Source organism: Haliotis cracherodii, unplaced genomic scaffold (genome assembly GCF_022045235.1).
Source record: "Haliotis cracherodii isolate W230 unplaced genomic scaffold, xgHalCrac1.p SCAF_16, whole genome shotgun sequence".
In the NCBI taxonomy this organism is placed as follows: Eukaryota; Metazoa; Mollusca; class Gastropoda; order Lepetellida; family Haliotidae; genus Haliotis; species Haliotis cracherodii.
Genome location: NW_027266271.1, coordinates 10,164,025 through 10,180,242, shown reverse-complemented (window position 1 = coordinate 10,180,242; position 16,218 = coordinate 10,164,025). Strand labels below are relative to the sequence as shown.

General features: G+C 37.6%; 1 protein-coding gene across 8 annotated transcripts in view; it reads right to left on the bottom strand.

Moving 5' to 3' along the window:
• LOC139463811 (uncharacterized) overlaps positions 1-16,218 on the bottom strand; it is a 167,100-nt gene that overhangs the window by 108,692 nt on the left and 42,190 nt on the right. For 6 of the 8 annotated variants that reach the window (XM_071245135.1, XM_071245137.1, XM_071245140.1 and 3 more), the window contains exons 2-3: positions 13,742-14,935; positions 1,305-1,526 (exon numbers count right to left, since the gene is read on the bottom strand). In XM_071245135.1, coding sequence (XP_071101236.1) covers positions 1,305-1,526; positions 13,742-13,851 — 332 coding nt within the window. In that variant the 5' untranslated portion in view covers positions 13,852-14,935. The remainder of the gene's footprint in view (positions 1-1,304; positions 1,527-13,741; positions 14,936-16,218) is intronic. The other 2 variants (XM_071245138.1, XM_071245139.1) reach the window with 2 other exon arrangements.

The window sequence follows — 16,218 nt, the reverse complement described above, 5'->3', positions numbered from 1 at the left end:
GTGTGTGTGTCTCTGTGCATTGCTGTCTGTATGGCTGTGTGTGTGCATTGCTGGCTGTACGGCTCTGTCTGTGTGTGTGTGTGTGTGTGTGTGTGTGTGTGTGTGTGTGTGTGTGTGTGTGTGTGTGTGTGTGTGTGACAGAGATAGAGAGAGAGAGAGAGAGAGAGAGACACAGAGAGAGAGACAGAGAGACACATAGAGAGACAGAGACAGAGAGAGCAAGGCTACAAAAACACTTGTTGGATTGGAGTCATTTCTCAGGTCACCTGATGAATACATATTCTGCAATTCCAAGAGAACATTTCCTATCCAGACACCCAAAGGTCATATAGACTGTAAAGTGAATGGAATCAATACATGAATGTTTGTGTCATGCCACTTGCACAACTGGCACAACCTTAGACTGACATTTCAATTTATTGTCGGTTGCCAAACCAACTCCATATTTTGTATTTTTGGTAATTTCTTTTACAGTAAAATAATATAAAAAATTGTTATCCATAAATTGTGTCTACATTGTCATCTCTTATCATTAAAGAGAAGGGATTGAAAAAAAAGAACTTTAAACCCATGTCAATCCTGTCTGACAGCTTCTAATCCCACTCAAGACAATAGGTGCAAGAAACTTTTTCTGTCTTGCAAACCCAAAGTGGAGAAAACCTGAACCAGAAAAACCAGTTTCAGAAGAAACATTTTGACCCTGCCCATTAATGTGTTCAAGTGCCGAGGGGCTGCATCTCGACCTCTTTTCATTCCCTCATCTAATGAAGTGAAGGGTATGTTGTCTTTCATTCAATGTCAGTCAGGAGAACTCTTTACTTCTCAATTACCCAAAATCATAATTTCTCTTTTCAGATGAGCAAAAGTCGTTATTTTTTTTTATGAGTACATTGAAGAAATGAAAGAATTCAACCTTCAGTCCTGATGCAGATTTGTTCATCAGTTTTAATGGGTCAGAGCTGAGGAAAGAATTTACATTGACAATTTCTATCCATAACCAATGTCTGCCTGGAGTCACTGGAAATATGCCCAAGCCTGACCTTGACTACCCTCTTTAAGACAAGCATGAGGCCATTTTTTCCTGAAATGCCTGCTTTGATAATAAGATCAACACACTGGGAATCTAACCAAAGACAATCTCAAGACTCCAACATCCTTGTCTGAGTTCTATAAGGAGGTATAGGAGCATCCCTACCTCACTTCAAATATCTTCAAACATCCTTTGCAAAAATGTTACCCAAACTAATTTCCACAAGGGACACTACTCTAATTGAATATGATCAAAGAGAGATAACTCCACAGACCTCTCCTTGATGCACTGTTGACATGAGTATCCTTTGAGCTTGTCCTCATACAGGCTGCAGGACTTGCACACGAAATACCCGCACATTTTGCACTCCTGTTTTCGGTTGAAGATGTATCCGAAAGTACGACAACAGCGAATGCAGCAGTTTTTGTTGAATTCATCTTGCTGAGTGAGAATGGATGTCTTGTCTTCCTCCTTACGAACAACTTCTTCGATTTTGCTGAAAAAAAGATATATTTGTTCTGAGTTAATACAACACTTCTCTCACGTAAGGCCTAGAGGAATGCCACATTTATAACTCAGCACATATAGAACATAAGTTTACTTCAAATGGACATGAAAGAAACAATGTATTTAATGCTAGGTGATCTATACATCTAATGAGTGAAATATCACCAGTATTGATTTTAAGTAAGGACTGAATTTTGCAAACTTCAGGAAAGATGTACTAATATCTATCAATGGCACTGATAATTTTTACATATCTAAGTTAAATTTGTGACATTTGAATATAGTGTTAAAACTGAGGGCACCAACAGAGCCTAGAAACTGCAAACAAAGAAATTACCCTTAACAAGAAAGGTTACAACAGAAAAAAATGGTCTTAAACACAAACAAATATAAAATACATAATCATACTTTGCAGGATTAAAAAAAGTCAAGTTTTGTCAAGGGCTTTGATGCATTAAGCACAAATCAATTCCTCGAAATAGACACAGTCCTCTGATAGATAAATTCATCTCATAACTTTTCATTTCTAAAATGATAACTTTGTCAGATTATTAATATATTTTCAGCTTATCCCATTATTAATTCTATATCTTACCATTGCTCCCAAAACATAAAATATGGGTGGGGCATTATAAACATTCTCAGAAGTATATGTAACTGAGTCTTGCAGATAACCACACATGGACATAGCCTTGCCAATTGTAATAGACTCAAAACTGCACCCTGTCACACGACAGGTTTCAACAAAGATTGACTTAAGCATTGTGTAACTGGCATGCTATTTACATCAAGCCTTGTACCCCGGCTAATGCACAGTGGTGGTCAGTGAGCTGTGGCACGAGCACCCTGACGAGTAATTGTCGTGAACAGGTATTGAGTAATCTAGGTTATGGAAAACTCATTGAGAAGAGATTTGTGTGCCCTGAGTGGGATTCACAGGTGAATTGCTAGGATTAACTTTCAAGAAGGTTCTTGGCCTCACAGCTATGGAAAGCTGGTAGAACCAGTTTATCGAGGAACTGTTATGGTTAATGTCTGAATACCTGTGCTTTTGAAACAGTCAGGTGTGAAGTTTTCAGACTTGACCATCTGAGCTGAAGAGGTCAGGGAGCTCAAAAGGTCTTGGTTGATTAGTGTCTATTTGTAAATGTTTAATTTCGCTTGGTATTCACCGTGTATCGGCATATGGCCTCTGGTTTATTGGAAGATTTATGTTATTTGTGACAGTTTAGCAGATTCATTGTACCCATTTATGGAAATCACCATTGTCATGAAAAAGGCAGGTAGCAAGAAGGTCCAGAAATCAAAGGGTCTTTCAGCCCCTTCTCTCAAATGGGGTCATTTGAATTGCTACAGAATTCTTGTGTGTGTGTGGGGGGGGTCCTTCATAACAAGTGGGTCCTCCACAAGTGTTCATGTTCATGTTCATGTTCATGTTCTTAGCCATACAAAAATTATTTTCCTCAGAGGGGGGGAATTATTATGCTTCTGGCCATTGGAGAAGAATAGAAATTAAGACATATGACATTTCTTTTAACCTTCTACAATGTACAACTAACATATCTGCATAACCATTATTGTTGAAAAGTGTTTAGTTTTTAATGTGTTGAATGTCAGAGCTTTTATTCTTTCCATATCAAACATGTAATTAATATACTGACTGATCCAGAAACTTCTTGAACTACTCTATGAAGCATGGTGGAACACCACTTTCCTACACACCTCAATTATTAAAAAAACTGAACATCCGGAAGTCTTTTGGTTGGTTGGTTTGTTGTTTACCACCGCACTCAGCAATTTTCCAGCTATATGACGGCGATCTGTAATAATCGAGTCTGGACCAGACAATCTAGTGATCGATATCATGAGCATCGATCCATGCAATTCGGATCGATGAAATGCATCGACCAAGTCAGCGAACCTGACAACCCAAGCCCGTTAATCGCCTTTTGCAACAAGCATAGTAACCTTTTACGGCAAGCATGGGTTGCTGAAGACCTATTCTACCCCGGAATCTTCACGGAAGGGTCTCCGGAAGTCTGAATCGGACTAGATTCATCTCACGTGTACAAAATCAAGGGACCCTGTTTCCATGTATTGTACACAATTGGTGATTCATTGGTTGTTTCAGCATATTTAGTAAGAAAACACAATATCTCATATGAGACCGACATTCTACATGATTACTTTAAAGTAAAAATATATTGGAATGAAAGCAATCAGAGTAATAATCTTGGGTCTTCACATTTCATTCATGCCAGTAGATCATTGTGCCTGTGCTTTCAATGGAGGATGCTGGCATTAACAAACGATTCAGTTTTATGTCTGTTGGACTATTTTGATCACAACATATGATCAGGATCCGGAAACCAGATTTCTGGATAAAATAACAAATTATATCCCGGTAGTATCTTTTGTAATTACAATCATCTGGTAATGATACAGTGTTTTAATATATATAACTATTTTGGTCACAAATATGATAGAGATCCTGAAACCAGATTCCCAGGTAAATTAACAATCTAATAAATTGTTGCTGTTTTTCAATTTATGTCATCTCGATCCATGATTCAGTTTTAAGAATATCTAACTATTTTATTTTCATTGTTATTGAAACAATTGCACAGGCTTGGTGCAACAATGGCCGGCAAGAACAGGCCCTGCACCAGACCAACAAATGGACAGTTGTGGTCAGTAACATTCAAACGGTCAATAAACGAGGAAGCAGAATCAGCCAGGTGACAGCAGAAAGTTGGTGTTTCCTCGTGATCACCAAGTACTAAGGGTGAAACGATACACCGATATTCCGATGCATCGTGATACTTGACCCATTTATCGATACGCCACGATATGGAACGCAAATCTCAAGTACAGCGTTTCCTTGCTATAGTGCCTTTCAATAAACCCCTAACTTGGTTATAGCGCACGCTAACACATGGCTCCCAAAAACGTACTTACCCGGTACATTTTTAATAAGCTTAGGTTTTACACCGACAGATGTTTTTCCCCATCTTATAAAACATTATCAGCTGTTCACCGCAAGCACATAACACCGAAAATACCAGTCTGCAAATCCGAATTGAAGTACGCAATTCAATACCATTATTATACTATCTTGTTATTAAAACGTGTTCATTGTATATCTGGACTTGTGTTTGTAATATATTTTATAAATTTTATTCAAAATTTCATTTAATATTGTTTTCATTAAGTTATGTGAAATCATGTGTTAAGAGATAAGGGGTTTCTGGTGTTTGAACTTTGAATTGTTTTGAAGGAAAGTTATATTGATACAAAGTTCCACTTTGAAGCTGAACAACTTCAGTAGTCTTGTTATTATAAAATAATTTTGACTGTTCCAAAATCATGAAAGTTCAATGCTTTAAATCTTGTGTAACAAGCGAACACTTTAACCACTAGGCCACCCCACTGCCTGCTCGTGCATATATCAATGTATGGAGGAGTCATACCGGTGTCATGATATGGCTGAAATATTGCCGATGTGACGTAAAGCATAAACTCACTCACTCACTCTCTCATACCACTGGTTTGAGCATATCCATCTGTTTTGAGTAAAATGTTATGCTAGCCTTGGAGGTGCAATTGATTTAACCATCAATACCCATCTATACATCACGCACTGGTTATCTAGAAAGGATTGCTGTTATGTTTTCTTATGTTTACATCACTGATTCACTGATTTTACAGCATCAATCTCACAAATGTTTAACACCTTTGTGAAATGTCACCAATTATGAGAAACTCAACATCATAATAGTCTGAAAATACAGGCATCCATCCAAAACACACAAAAAGCATTTTATTATTGAGCCAAGGATTTTTCAGACACAAGAAACTTTTTACCAAAAATCTTTAAATGTCAAGAAGAAATCAATCTGAAGCTGTGTCATATAAAAATTATTCAATGAGGCATAAACTTTCCCACAATTTCTTTCCAAACAATGCCATACTGCATGTTTCTGTTTGTTTATTCTGCGAGTTTGCCAATGTGATCACCATGGAAACAAATAACAATGTTATCTTCCACAAATATTCCTTTATTGATGGTCATACCTCAACCAATATCAATACAATTGCATCCCTGTCTTTCAGGCCCTGCACGAACATGCCATTAACCCATGATTTACACTCAGGAATGACAGACATCATTTATTAACATCTCACAGGTCTGATAAGAAAAAGTTTTGTGGAAGTTTTTGCCAGTGGAATGATTGCCAGTGATTATTCTCGAAAACATACATATACTGTTTCATTTATTGGAGGCAAAAATAAATTGACAAAAAACATAGTGCCAATATTAGACCACATTTCCAATATTAGACCATTATTTAGTGCTAATATTAGACCAATAATAGATAATGGTGCCAATGTTAGACCATAGCACCTGAATATTAGATCACTGTTAGTATCAATAGTAGGCCATGGTACCAATATGATATCATAGTGCCAGTATGAGATCATAGTGCCAATAGTAGGCCATGGTACCAATATGATATCATAGTGCCAGTATGAGATCATAGTGCCAATAGTAGGCCATAGTACCAATATGATATCATGGTGCCAGTATGAGATCATAGTGCCAGTAGGAGATCATAGTGCCAGTTTGAGATCATAGAGCCAATAGTAGGCCATGGTGCCAATATGATATCATAGTGCCAGTATGAGATCATAGTGCCAATAGTAGGCCATGGTGCCAGTATGAGATCATGGTGCCAGTATGAGATCATAGTGCCAATATTAGACCTTGGGGACAGAATGAGATCATAGAGCCAATAGTAGGCCATGGTGCCAATATGAGATCAGAGTACCAATATAAGACCTTGGTGCCAGTATTAGATCAAAGTGCTAATATTAGACCTTGGTGCCAGTGTGAGATCATAATGCCAGTTAATGAGATCATAGTGCCAATAGTAGGCCATGGTGCCAATATGAGATCATAGTGCCCATATCAGACCTTGGTGTCAGTATGAGATCATAGTGCCCATATCAGACCTTGGTGTCAATATGAGATCATAGTGCCAATATTAGACCTTGGTGTCAATATGAGATCATAGTGCCAATATCAGACCTTGGTGTCAGTATGAGATCATAGTGCCCATATCAGACCTTGGTGTCAATATGAGATCATAGTGCCAATATTAGACCTTGGTGTCAATATGAGATCATAGTGCCAATATCAGACCTTGGTGTCAATATGAGATCATAGTGCCAATATTAGACCTTGGTGTCAATATGAGATCATAGTGCCAATATTAGACCTTGGTGTCAATATGAGATCATAGTGCCAATATTAGACCTTGGTGCCAGTATGAGATCTGCCAATAGTAGACCAGAGGGCCAATAAGGATTAAGTCATGTTTTTAAAATTGTACAAGTAGTTACAGTTTCAAAGTTTCAATGGTTTTTTCTCTTTATTTATTCACAGAATTCCAGTTACTGGGATACAAGTTTTGTCAATATATATTCATTTCGATTGTTCCATATCAGCTTCTTTATATACCTTATTTAGGGCATGCATATTATCAGGGGAGGCCCCGAACATGTACAAAAGTGACTTTCGTATCATGACATCAAGTCCATACAGCGTGTATAAAGGACACATGCATATCCATGTAAATATCCTACATAAGGGCTTGTGGAATATATGTTTCATTCCCAACCATGGACAATATCCAATTGGGTAACAATGTAAATCCCAACACCTGTTATTTGATGATATAGTCATGTCCCACAGAAAGGCCTATATCTCATGTATATTGTATTGAATTGCAGCTCATCACTTTGGAATTTCACACCTCAGTGAACAGTATTCATGCATAATATTGTGATAGTTTGAACCAACATATGGTTGACTCCCATTCATTTTAACTTCCTGGCTGAAGGTCATGTAGGTTGGGCAATATATATATGTACTATTTTACCTTTTGCTAGATGATATATATGTTTTGTGATATCCATTGATGATATATGTTTTGTGATATCCATTGACAAGAATGTGAATTAAATATTAATTGAGTAGAATATTGAAGGATGTGGAATATTTGTTAACATTTATTTATCTATTAGTTAAATGAATGATACAATGTTTATGCTTAAGTCACAATCAGCAGGCACCTTTCCCATCATCATCATCACCAATCACCACTTACATCATCTACATCATCATCATCTTCACCACCACCAACATCATCACCAATGACCACCTACATCATCACCATTATCACCACCTTCATCACCACCTTCATCATCATCATCATCGTCATCATCATTATCATCATCGACATCATCAACATCATCATCAACATCATCACCATCATCATCAACATCACCATCATCACCCATCATCACCAATCACCACCTAAATCATCACCATTATCACCACCTTCATCATCATCATCATCACCACCACCTACATCACCACCTACATCATCACCATGATCACCACCTTCATCATCATCACCTACATCACCACTTACATCACCACCTACATCATCACCATTATCACCACCTACATCATCATCATCATCATCATTATTATCATCATTATCATCATTGACATCATCATCATCATCATCACCTACATCATCACCACCTTCATCATCATCATCACTTCATCATCATCACTACATCATCATCACTTCATCAACATCACTTCACCATTATCTCGATCAAAGTCATTATCCCCATCATCATAACATCATCATCATTGCCATCATCATCACCACCCTCCTCCTCATCATCATCAACATCACCCTCCTCTTTCTTATCCTCATCCCATCATCAGTCTCCTTTCCTTTGCTTTCTAAGATTGGGTGTCAAGCAATTGTAAGGATTAAAGATCAACGAACTTCAAACATAAAATAGAAAAGCCACACGTTTATGATTGAGCACCTATTACTCATGACATATACATGATAATGACACCAATCTGCTTGTCAAGCGAGGACACTACTGTACAATGCAATGTGACATTAACACGCTATGTACTATCTGTGCCAACTCCTGACAATGATGCTCACCTATTTTCCCAGGACACAGATGCAGAGAAGAAAAAAAAATAATACCTGCTTTGTAGAGAACAAATAAAATGAATTTTTAAACTAAAGCAATTTAGTTTCAATAGCAGTTATTATATATTTTTAGATATGCAATGTTGTTATGGCTACAAAATGAATGTGACCATGACATTGTTTGGAAGAGGTGTTTATTGGAGTTGGAGTACTAAGTAAGGATAAGGACTTAATCTGAAATTATCGAAATCCCAACACAGGCAGGTTTGAAATACATATAATAAACTAATTGCAATTACTGAAACTAATAACTGTTAGGCATACCATCGACAAAACTATTGGCATTGTTATATTCCAATTCATATTCTATTGTAGGGCAAATAATTGAAATAACAATAGTTCAAAATATCGTTACACACATATTTTCCAGCCTGTATATTCTTAATATTATCAACAGACATCAGTTAACTTATAACAGCTACCATCATGATTACGTTACATTTTATAATGCAATCCAACCGTCAGGGTTGATTCAGGGTGCCAGTAATATTTTGGGAAAAAACAACACTAAAATGAATTCAAGCAAAGAGGATATCTAAAAAAAGCATGCTTTCAATCAAACAAAGTAATGAATAATAATTTGTTTCACTTTTACAATATTTATATCAGGAACATGTGTAAAACAAGAAAATATTTCATCATCACCTGAAGTTTAATGTAAAGGAAACAATGTATTACAATACAAGCTGACAAAAAAATAAATCTTCTTGTTTTATTTCATATCCTAACCATCATATACCAATAGTGTCATTCAAACAAAATGCTATGCAAGAATTAACAGCTGATCTATATTATCAAAAACAATTTCTTCAAATTCAAAATTGATGTAACCACTTCCTTTGAAGACAAAAGAAAACAGATCAAAAGATTTGAACATTAAGTAGTTCCTTTTCTGTGGCTTTCAACAAAGCATCAAGCATCCAGTGCCTCTCCGACCATGACAGAGGCTGACCACTGACCACACAGAGAGGTCCCCAAATCTGTGGAGGCCAGTGACGATTCAGTGGACAAGCCATCATGCGACACCTCTCCTGACCACAATACCTGCTTAACACCAATAGCTGTTCCACATCAGCACATACAATCCTTAATTTATTGTTCCCAGTTGGATACAAGATATTACGCTAATATTTAGTTTATGTCTTCGGGGCTTTGAAGGATAAGCTGAATGGCAAGTTCAGCATGAACTGGATTGAATGTTTAGTGGAAGTTCAGGAGACAGACCTTGTTGGGACAACACTTTCGTCTCGATTCATGTTGACCAAAGATCAAACTTAAAATATCAACTTGGACCAGATGTCATTTCTTGGTGTTTACATATTATTTTTGTGAAAAGTCCTGATATTCAGAAATCAGGTTTCTTGAGCTTTGCGGCACTAGTTTCAAACTTGCATCTTTCATTCCAGACAACGCTTTTAAAAGCAGTTTGAATCAGTCGTACAGCACGTAACAGTAGTTCTGAATGCCCTGTGTTAAGATTTAGAGGTTGCATGATTAGAAAACATATTCCATTAACAATATAACATAACAATAAAAATATTTAAATTTTCATTATATTTTCGAGTAGTTTTCCGATTTTCGACCATGAACGTTCATACATATGATTTCATTTATCATACTCAACAATCTGACATAATCATATGCAACCAACCGTGTCGGATAAACACAACTTTACTGTACATACGTCACTGTCTTACGAACGTAAAACAAGGGAAGTTACTCTAATCTAATGACCTGGTACTGTAGCTCAACATGGCCCGTTCCACAAAGCGATTGTAGCACTAAAGTGATCGTAACTCCCACAGTTTAACACAGACTTACGACAGCCGTAGTAATACTATCGCTTTGTGAAACAGAGCCCAGGCATATTACATTAAGTGAGGCAGGTTTTTTTATGCATTCTTTTATTTCAGTACTCAAGAGGCCACAGGCCCACAGTAGATTACAAATATAATAATAAAAGTTATACATTTATTGAAGTGTAATATGTATCAATGTAACACTGCATAATAAATATAGATGAGCATATTCTGCAGTGTGTATCATAGTTTGTACCGCTTATCAAAGTATCTATTTTTTGAAGCAGTAAAAGGTTGGCACTTATCAGGGTTTTAAATGTATCCATGTTGTAAGGTGGTCTGGTTGATGTGAGCAGAGCTCCAGATAAGCTTTTGGTGTTGAGGGTATTTTACCCATGCGTTTTAAAATCATTGGGTATCAGTAATTCTATCTGGGTATTGAAATTTCTGTTACCCACTAGTTTTTACACATGTGGGTATTTAAGTTAAATATTTAAAAACACTATTCATCTAGTCCCTGCAAGCTGGTGTTGTGTGGGTTCGAGAGCTTTATAGGACTAAAAAATACCACGATACTTCCACAAGAAAGTATGATGGCAAATGATCATGATGTAACTGTCATCGTGGAGTTTGGCAAGGTTGACGAAATGCCCGTTTATAATTTCAAAATAAGTTGCTGATTTGCTAATCGAATACGCAGGGTTACTTCACAATATTTTGATGATACGCACAAGTTATATTTTTGTAGCGTATCTGCAATGTTCTTTGTGTATTTGATATGCTTGGATTTTATTTTACTGCATATTTCTGCATTTCTGATGTGTATTTTACGCAGATACGCAGCTTATCTGGAGCTCTGTGTGAGACATATCAATTTAATGTTCTCCAAACTTTTAAGAAAACTGTTTTGTTAACAAACATCATTTAAAGTTATAACACATTGGTTTCATAACATTGTATTGTAATTAACATACCTTATCTTCACATGATCAGCAATGATTAGAGTTGAGGGCAAATTATGAAGCACAAGGATACTCTAATCATGTGATCTTTTAATCATTGTCAATTAAACCAAGTTTCAACTCAATAACTGCAATATTGTGACCACATTTCATAATTTTCTGGCCTTCAGAAAAACTGTCAAATTCTTATCTTAATGACATGATCAAGTCTATATTCCATTTCCATGCTATAAATATACAACCAAACATAAACTCTGTGGACATTTTCATTTCTTTAAGTAATTTATATTTTACCTATTTACAGAAAGAAAAAGAACATTTACTGACATCAACCAGTCTCAGTCCAAATGTGTTGCTTCGCATCATATCAAGGTGGGTTTCCTGAAGGTTTCCAAGAAGATTCTTAACAATTTTCCACAATCTGAATTACTTTCTTCATGCTAATGGTAAATATCTAAGATTGCAATCATTTCAGGTTTTCCTCCCATATCAAGTTGACATACAGTGTTGAACTGAAATACTGCACAAAGCGGTGTTTACCTAAACTCATCCACTCACTCATTCTTTCTTTGATAGTAAGAATAAATCAGTCCTGTCATGCTCTATACAAGATATTAGGTTCATCCCTTTAGTGAATTGAGAGAAGACGTCAAATGTAATCAGTCAGGTGGTGAGAACTAATGCCGACTTATAGTGCTAGCCCCCTGAGATACCATGCCACAGTTTAACATGGATACCCCACTCAGACACATTATACTGACTCCGAGCCTACCAGTCCTTGTTTTAGCCCCTTAATGCCGCGCGCCAGACAGGGTAACAACAAATACAATCTTTTAACGTCTTTTGGTATGACGTGGTCAGGGATCGAACCCCAGACTTTCTGCTCTCCGGGCGGATGTTCTACCATTAGACCAAGGAGGTGGTCTGTTCATAGTCAGATGATGAACACAATGGGCAGTGCACCACGTGATAACCTCACCTGGTCATTCGGCCATGGTGAGGTGGAGTGAGTGAGTGTATTTGATTTTACGCCGCTTTTTAGCAATGTTCCAGGAATATCACAGCGGGGGACACCAGAAATGGGCCTCAGACATTGTACCCATGTCGGGAATCGAATCTGGGTCTTCGGCGTGACGAGCGAACGCTTTAACCACTAGGCTACCCGACCGCCCTGGTGAGGTTGAAGTTTGCCTGATAGAATTCATGCAATCTAGGGATCAAACACAAGACAGGAAACAGACACTGCAGATTGTATAAAGATTTGATGGCCAAAGATATAACATACTTTGAGACAGGTGACAGGCCATCAACAGATCTTTTGTAGATATGCTCTGAGATTGTATACGGTGACGCCTGGTTGGATACTGTAATCATTTTGTTTTTAATGACCCTGACAAAAGTATCTAGCCTCTGCTGACAACATTCTGCCCTCAAGACTTGGAAAATGTCTCAAAGACGCCCATCAGAGAGTTGTATGTCCAAGGTACAACAACATAAAAATCCTCGTACAACTACATTTGAGCACATACAACCACATACATCCATGTACAACCACATTCAACCACATACACCCATATACAATCACATTCAACACATACACCAACATACATCAATGCACAACCATATTCAACCATGTACAATCACATTCAACACATACACCAACATACAATCACATTCAACACATACATCAATGTACAACCACATACACACATATACAATCACATTCAACACATACACCAACATACATCAATGCACAACCATATTCAACCATGTACAATCACATTCAACACATACACCAACACACAATCACATTCAACACATACATCAATGTACAACCACATACACCCATATACAATCACATTCAACACATACATCAATGTACAACCACATACACCCATATACAATCACATTCAACACATACACCAACATACATCAATGCACAACCATATTCATCCATATACAATCACATTCAACACATTCAACACATACACCAACATACATCAATGCACAACCATATTCAACCATGTACAATCACATTCAACACATACACCAACATACAATCACATTCAACACATATATCCACATACATCAATGTACAACCACATCCAACCATGTACAATCACATTCAACCACATACACCCACATGCAATCACATTCAACACATACATCAATGTACAACCACATTCAACCATGTACAATCACATACAACCACATACACCTACATACATGATACAACCATGTACAACCAGATAGAATCATGTCATTATTAAGTGACACAATGTTCCTTGTAAGTTAAACATTAAATTTCCCCCCCAACTGTTGATTACTCCCCTGACAATACAGACACCTTACCTTAATCTTTCCTTCTCCTTCTGTCGTAATTCAAAATCCTTCTGGATCACTTGCAACACTTGTTCGCATTCATCCTGGGAAAGATGTGTTAAATTCACTTTCCGTCCCATTGTGTGTTGCTACACTGCGATGACACAAATGAAAGAAGCAATTATTCTTTAGATCCTCAGATCTTAAGACTTTAAATTCAATTTGTGGGGTGGTCCTTTAGACTGGATGATGTGATTGACGTCTTATATTTCATCCACAGTGAAATGCAATAATGACATAATGGTCATGGTTTTCAGCCCACTGAATTTATCCAAATAAAAAATGTTTATCAAGTTAACTGTTTTTCTAACATCAATGAAACAAAACAACAGTCTGAATGCTGTTGAAATATGTTCTGTGAAAACACTGTTGAAAAATGTTCTGTGGAAACACAATTGAAATAAGATTCTGTAGAAACACTGTTAAAGTTATGCTCCAGTAGATACACTGTTGAAATATGCTCCAATAAGCCAGTATGTAGAAATAGTTAATTCAACGTACATTTTGTAGACGTCAAGTGTCTGACACAGGCCTAGTAAATACTATGATCTAACAATTCACGACGTCACAGCTTGTCAATTTCACTGCTGTCAAGACATGACACTCCAACTGTCACTGGCTATCTGTGTTTACTTCAATACACGCTTCTTCTTTTACTTCAGCAGACTCAAAATGAAAACCATTAATACACAGACCAGTTTTCCATACACTTGCAACGGACATCAATATCTCCTTATGCCGTGTAAATAGAGAAGAGCAATCCATTTACGTACATTTCAATCGAAAGTCGAAATTGACACATATTCAACAGGTCCTGGATGAGATGAGTAAATATTCGAATAAGATACTCCACATCTCACTCCTCCGTTAAAATTCCACCGAAATCGACGCTCCTAAAGGGGTGATAGTCCCCAAGGACTCCACACATGAAATCGACGAGGGTAAATGTTATCTCCTCTCCCACACATCATATACATTTGGCTCACGAGAGAATGGACTCGGTCTAGCTCTGCTCTCAAGCTGAACGCTGTGGTTACAATAATCGTGGTCCAACACAATAGCAAGATTGCCACTCTCTCAGCTGTATGTGAAGCTTGTATGTTTCACTCGCTCAGCCAGTCAGCTGGTGTCAATTGCCTGAAGACACTGTGCAATGAACGAGCCCTGAAGACAAAAACAAAAAGGGATTAGTGAGCAATTATGGTCAGTGACTGAATACATACAGTGAAATGGGTATGGGCCTCTTGCATCTCTTACATAATGCATTCTCTGAAGGAAATCGCTCCTTCAGTCCCATGGCTTGTATCTAACTTCCGTAATGTACATGTCTACAAGAATGGCTGGAGGCTTCATGGTGTCGTTACAACTTCTTTGAGCTGTTGCAAGTTCATGTAACATGGTGCCTAGTCTCATATAATACCATGTGAACACATTATGTCGTGACTGACTCAAGTTAACACGTGTTGAAATCAGCACTTCCATGAGTGTGCGAATGAGTTGGGATCAACGCCTGTTTCAAACAGTATTCGGTCATATCATGGTGTCCGGCGGAAGCACGGAGTGTTGTAGTTTGTAGGCGTTTAACTACTTTGCTAAAACCCAGGGGCATGATGTTGACAAACCAGAGTCCATTATCAGATCAAGCACTAATTAGGGATTTCTGGTTGGTTAAGGGGGCCGTTTGCAATGCCTCCAATTATTCCTTTTCTAAAAGAGGACAAAGTATATCAGCATTTATTTTGTTCAAACAGTCTGTCTGTCTGCGTGTCTGTCTGTCTGTCTGTCTGTCTGTCTGTTTGTTTGTTGAAGCCTGCAATACTTAACTATATAACAGCAACCTTTAAACATTGAAGTCAAGGCAAGATAAACCAGTGATCGCTATTTTGAACATCACACCAGTGTACGTTGAAATGCAATCAACCATGTCACTGAAACAGACCACCCAATCCATGAAGTAAGCTCGCACTACAGAGGTTGCTGTGAATTCCAACCAAGAATCGTATCACAGTGTTTGTACATGGATGACCACTTTATAATGAGTGAGTGAGTGAATTTAGTTGAACGTCCATTGGAACAGTATTTCAGTTGTCACTGCAAGTCATCTTGATGTGGTGGGAAAACCAACAGTGATTGTAACTATTATGGTGAAGCCCCAGGACAAACATCAATATGGTGCTGATAAAGCAGTGATCATAATCAGGGCAAATCTAGGATTCAAACCACTACCTCTACACAACTAAGTGGACTTGTGAATATCCAGGTTGAAATAGGTCTCCAGCAACCCATGCATGCTGTAAGAGGCGACTAACAGCATCGGGTGGTCAGAATCGCTGACTTGGTTGATGCATGTCATCTATCCCAATTGCGTAGATCGATGCTCACAATATCGATCACTGGATTGTCTGGCCCAGACTCTATTATGTACAGACCACAGTCATATAGCTGGA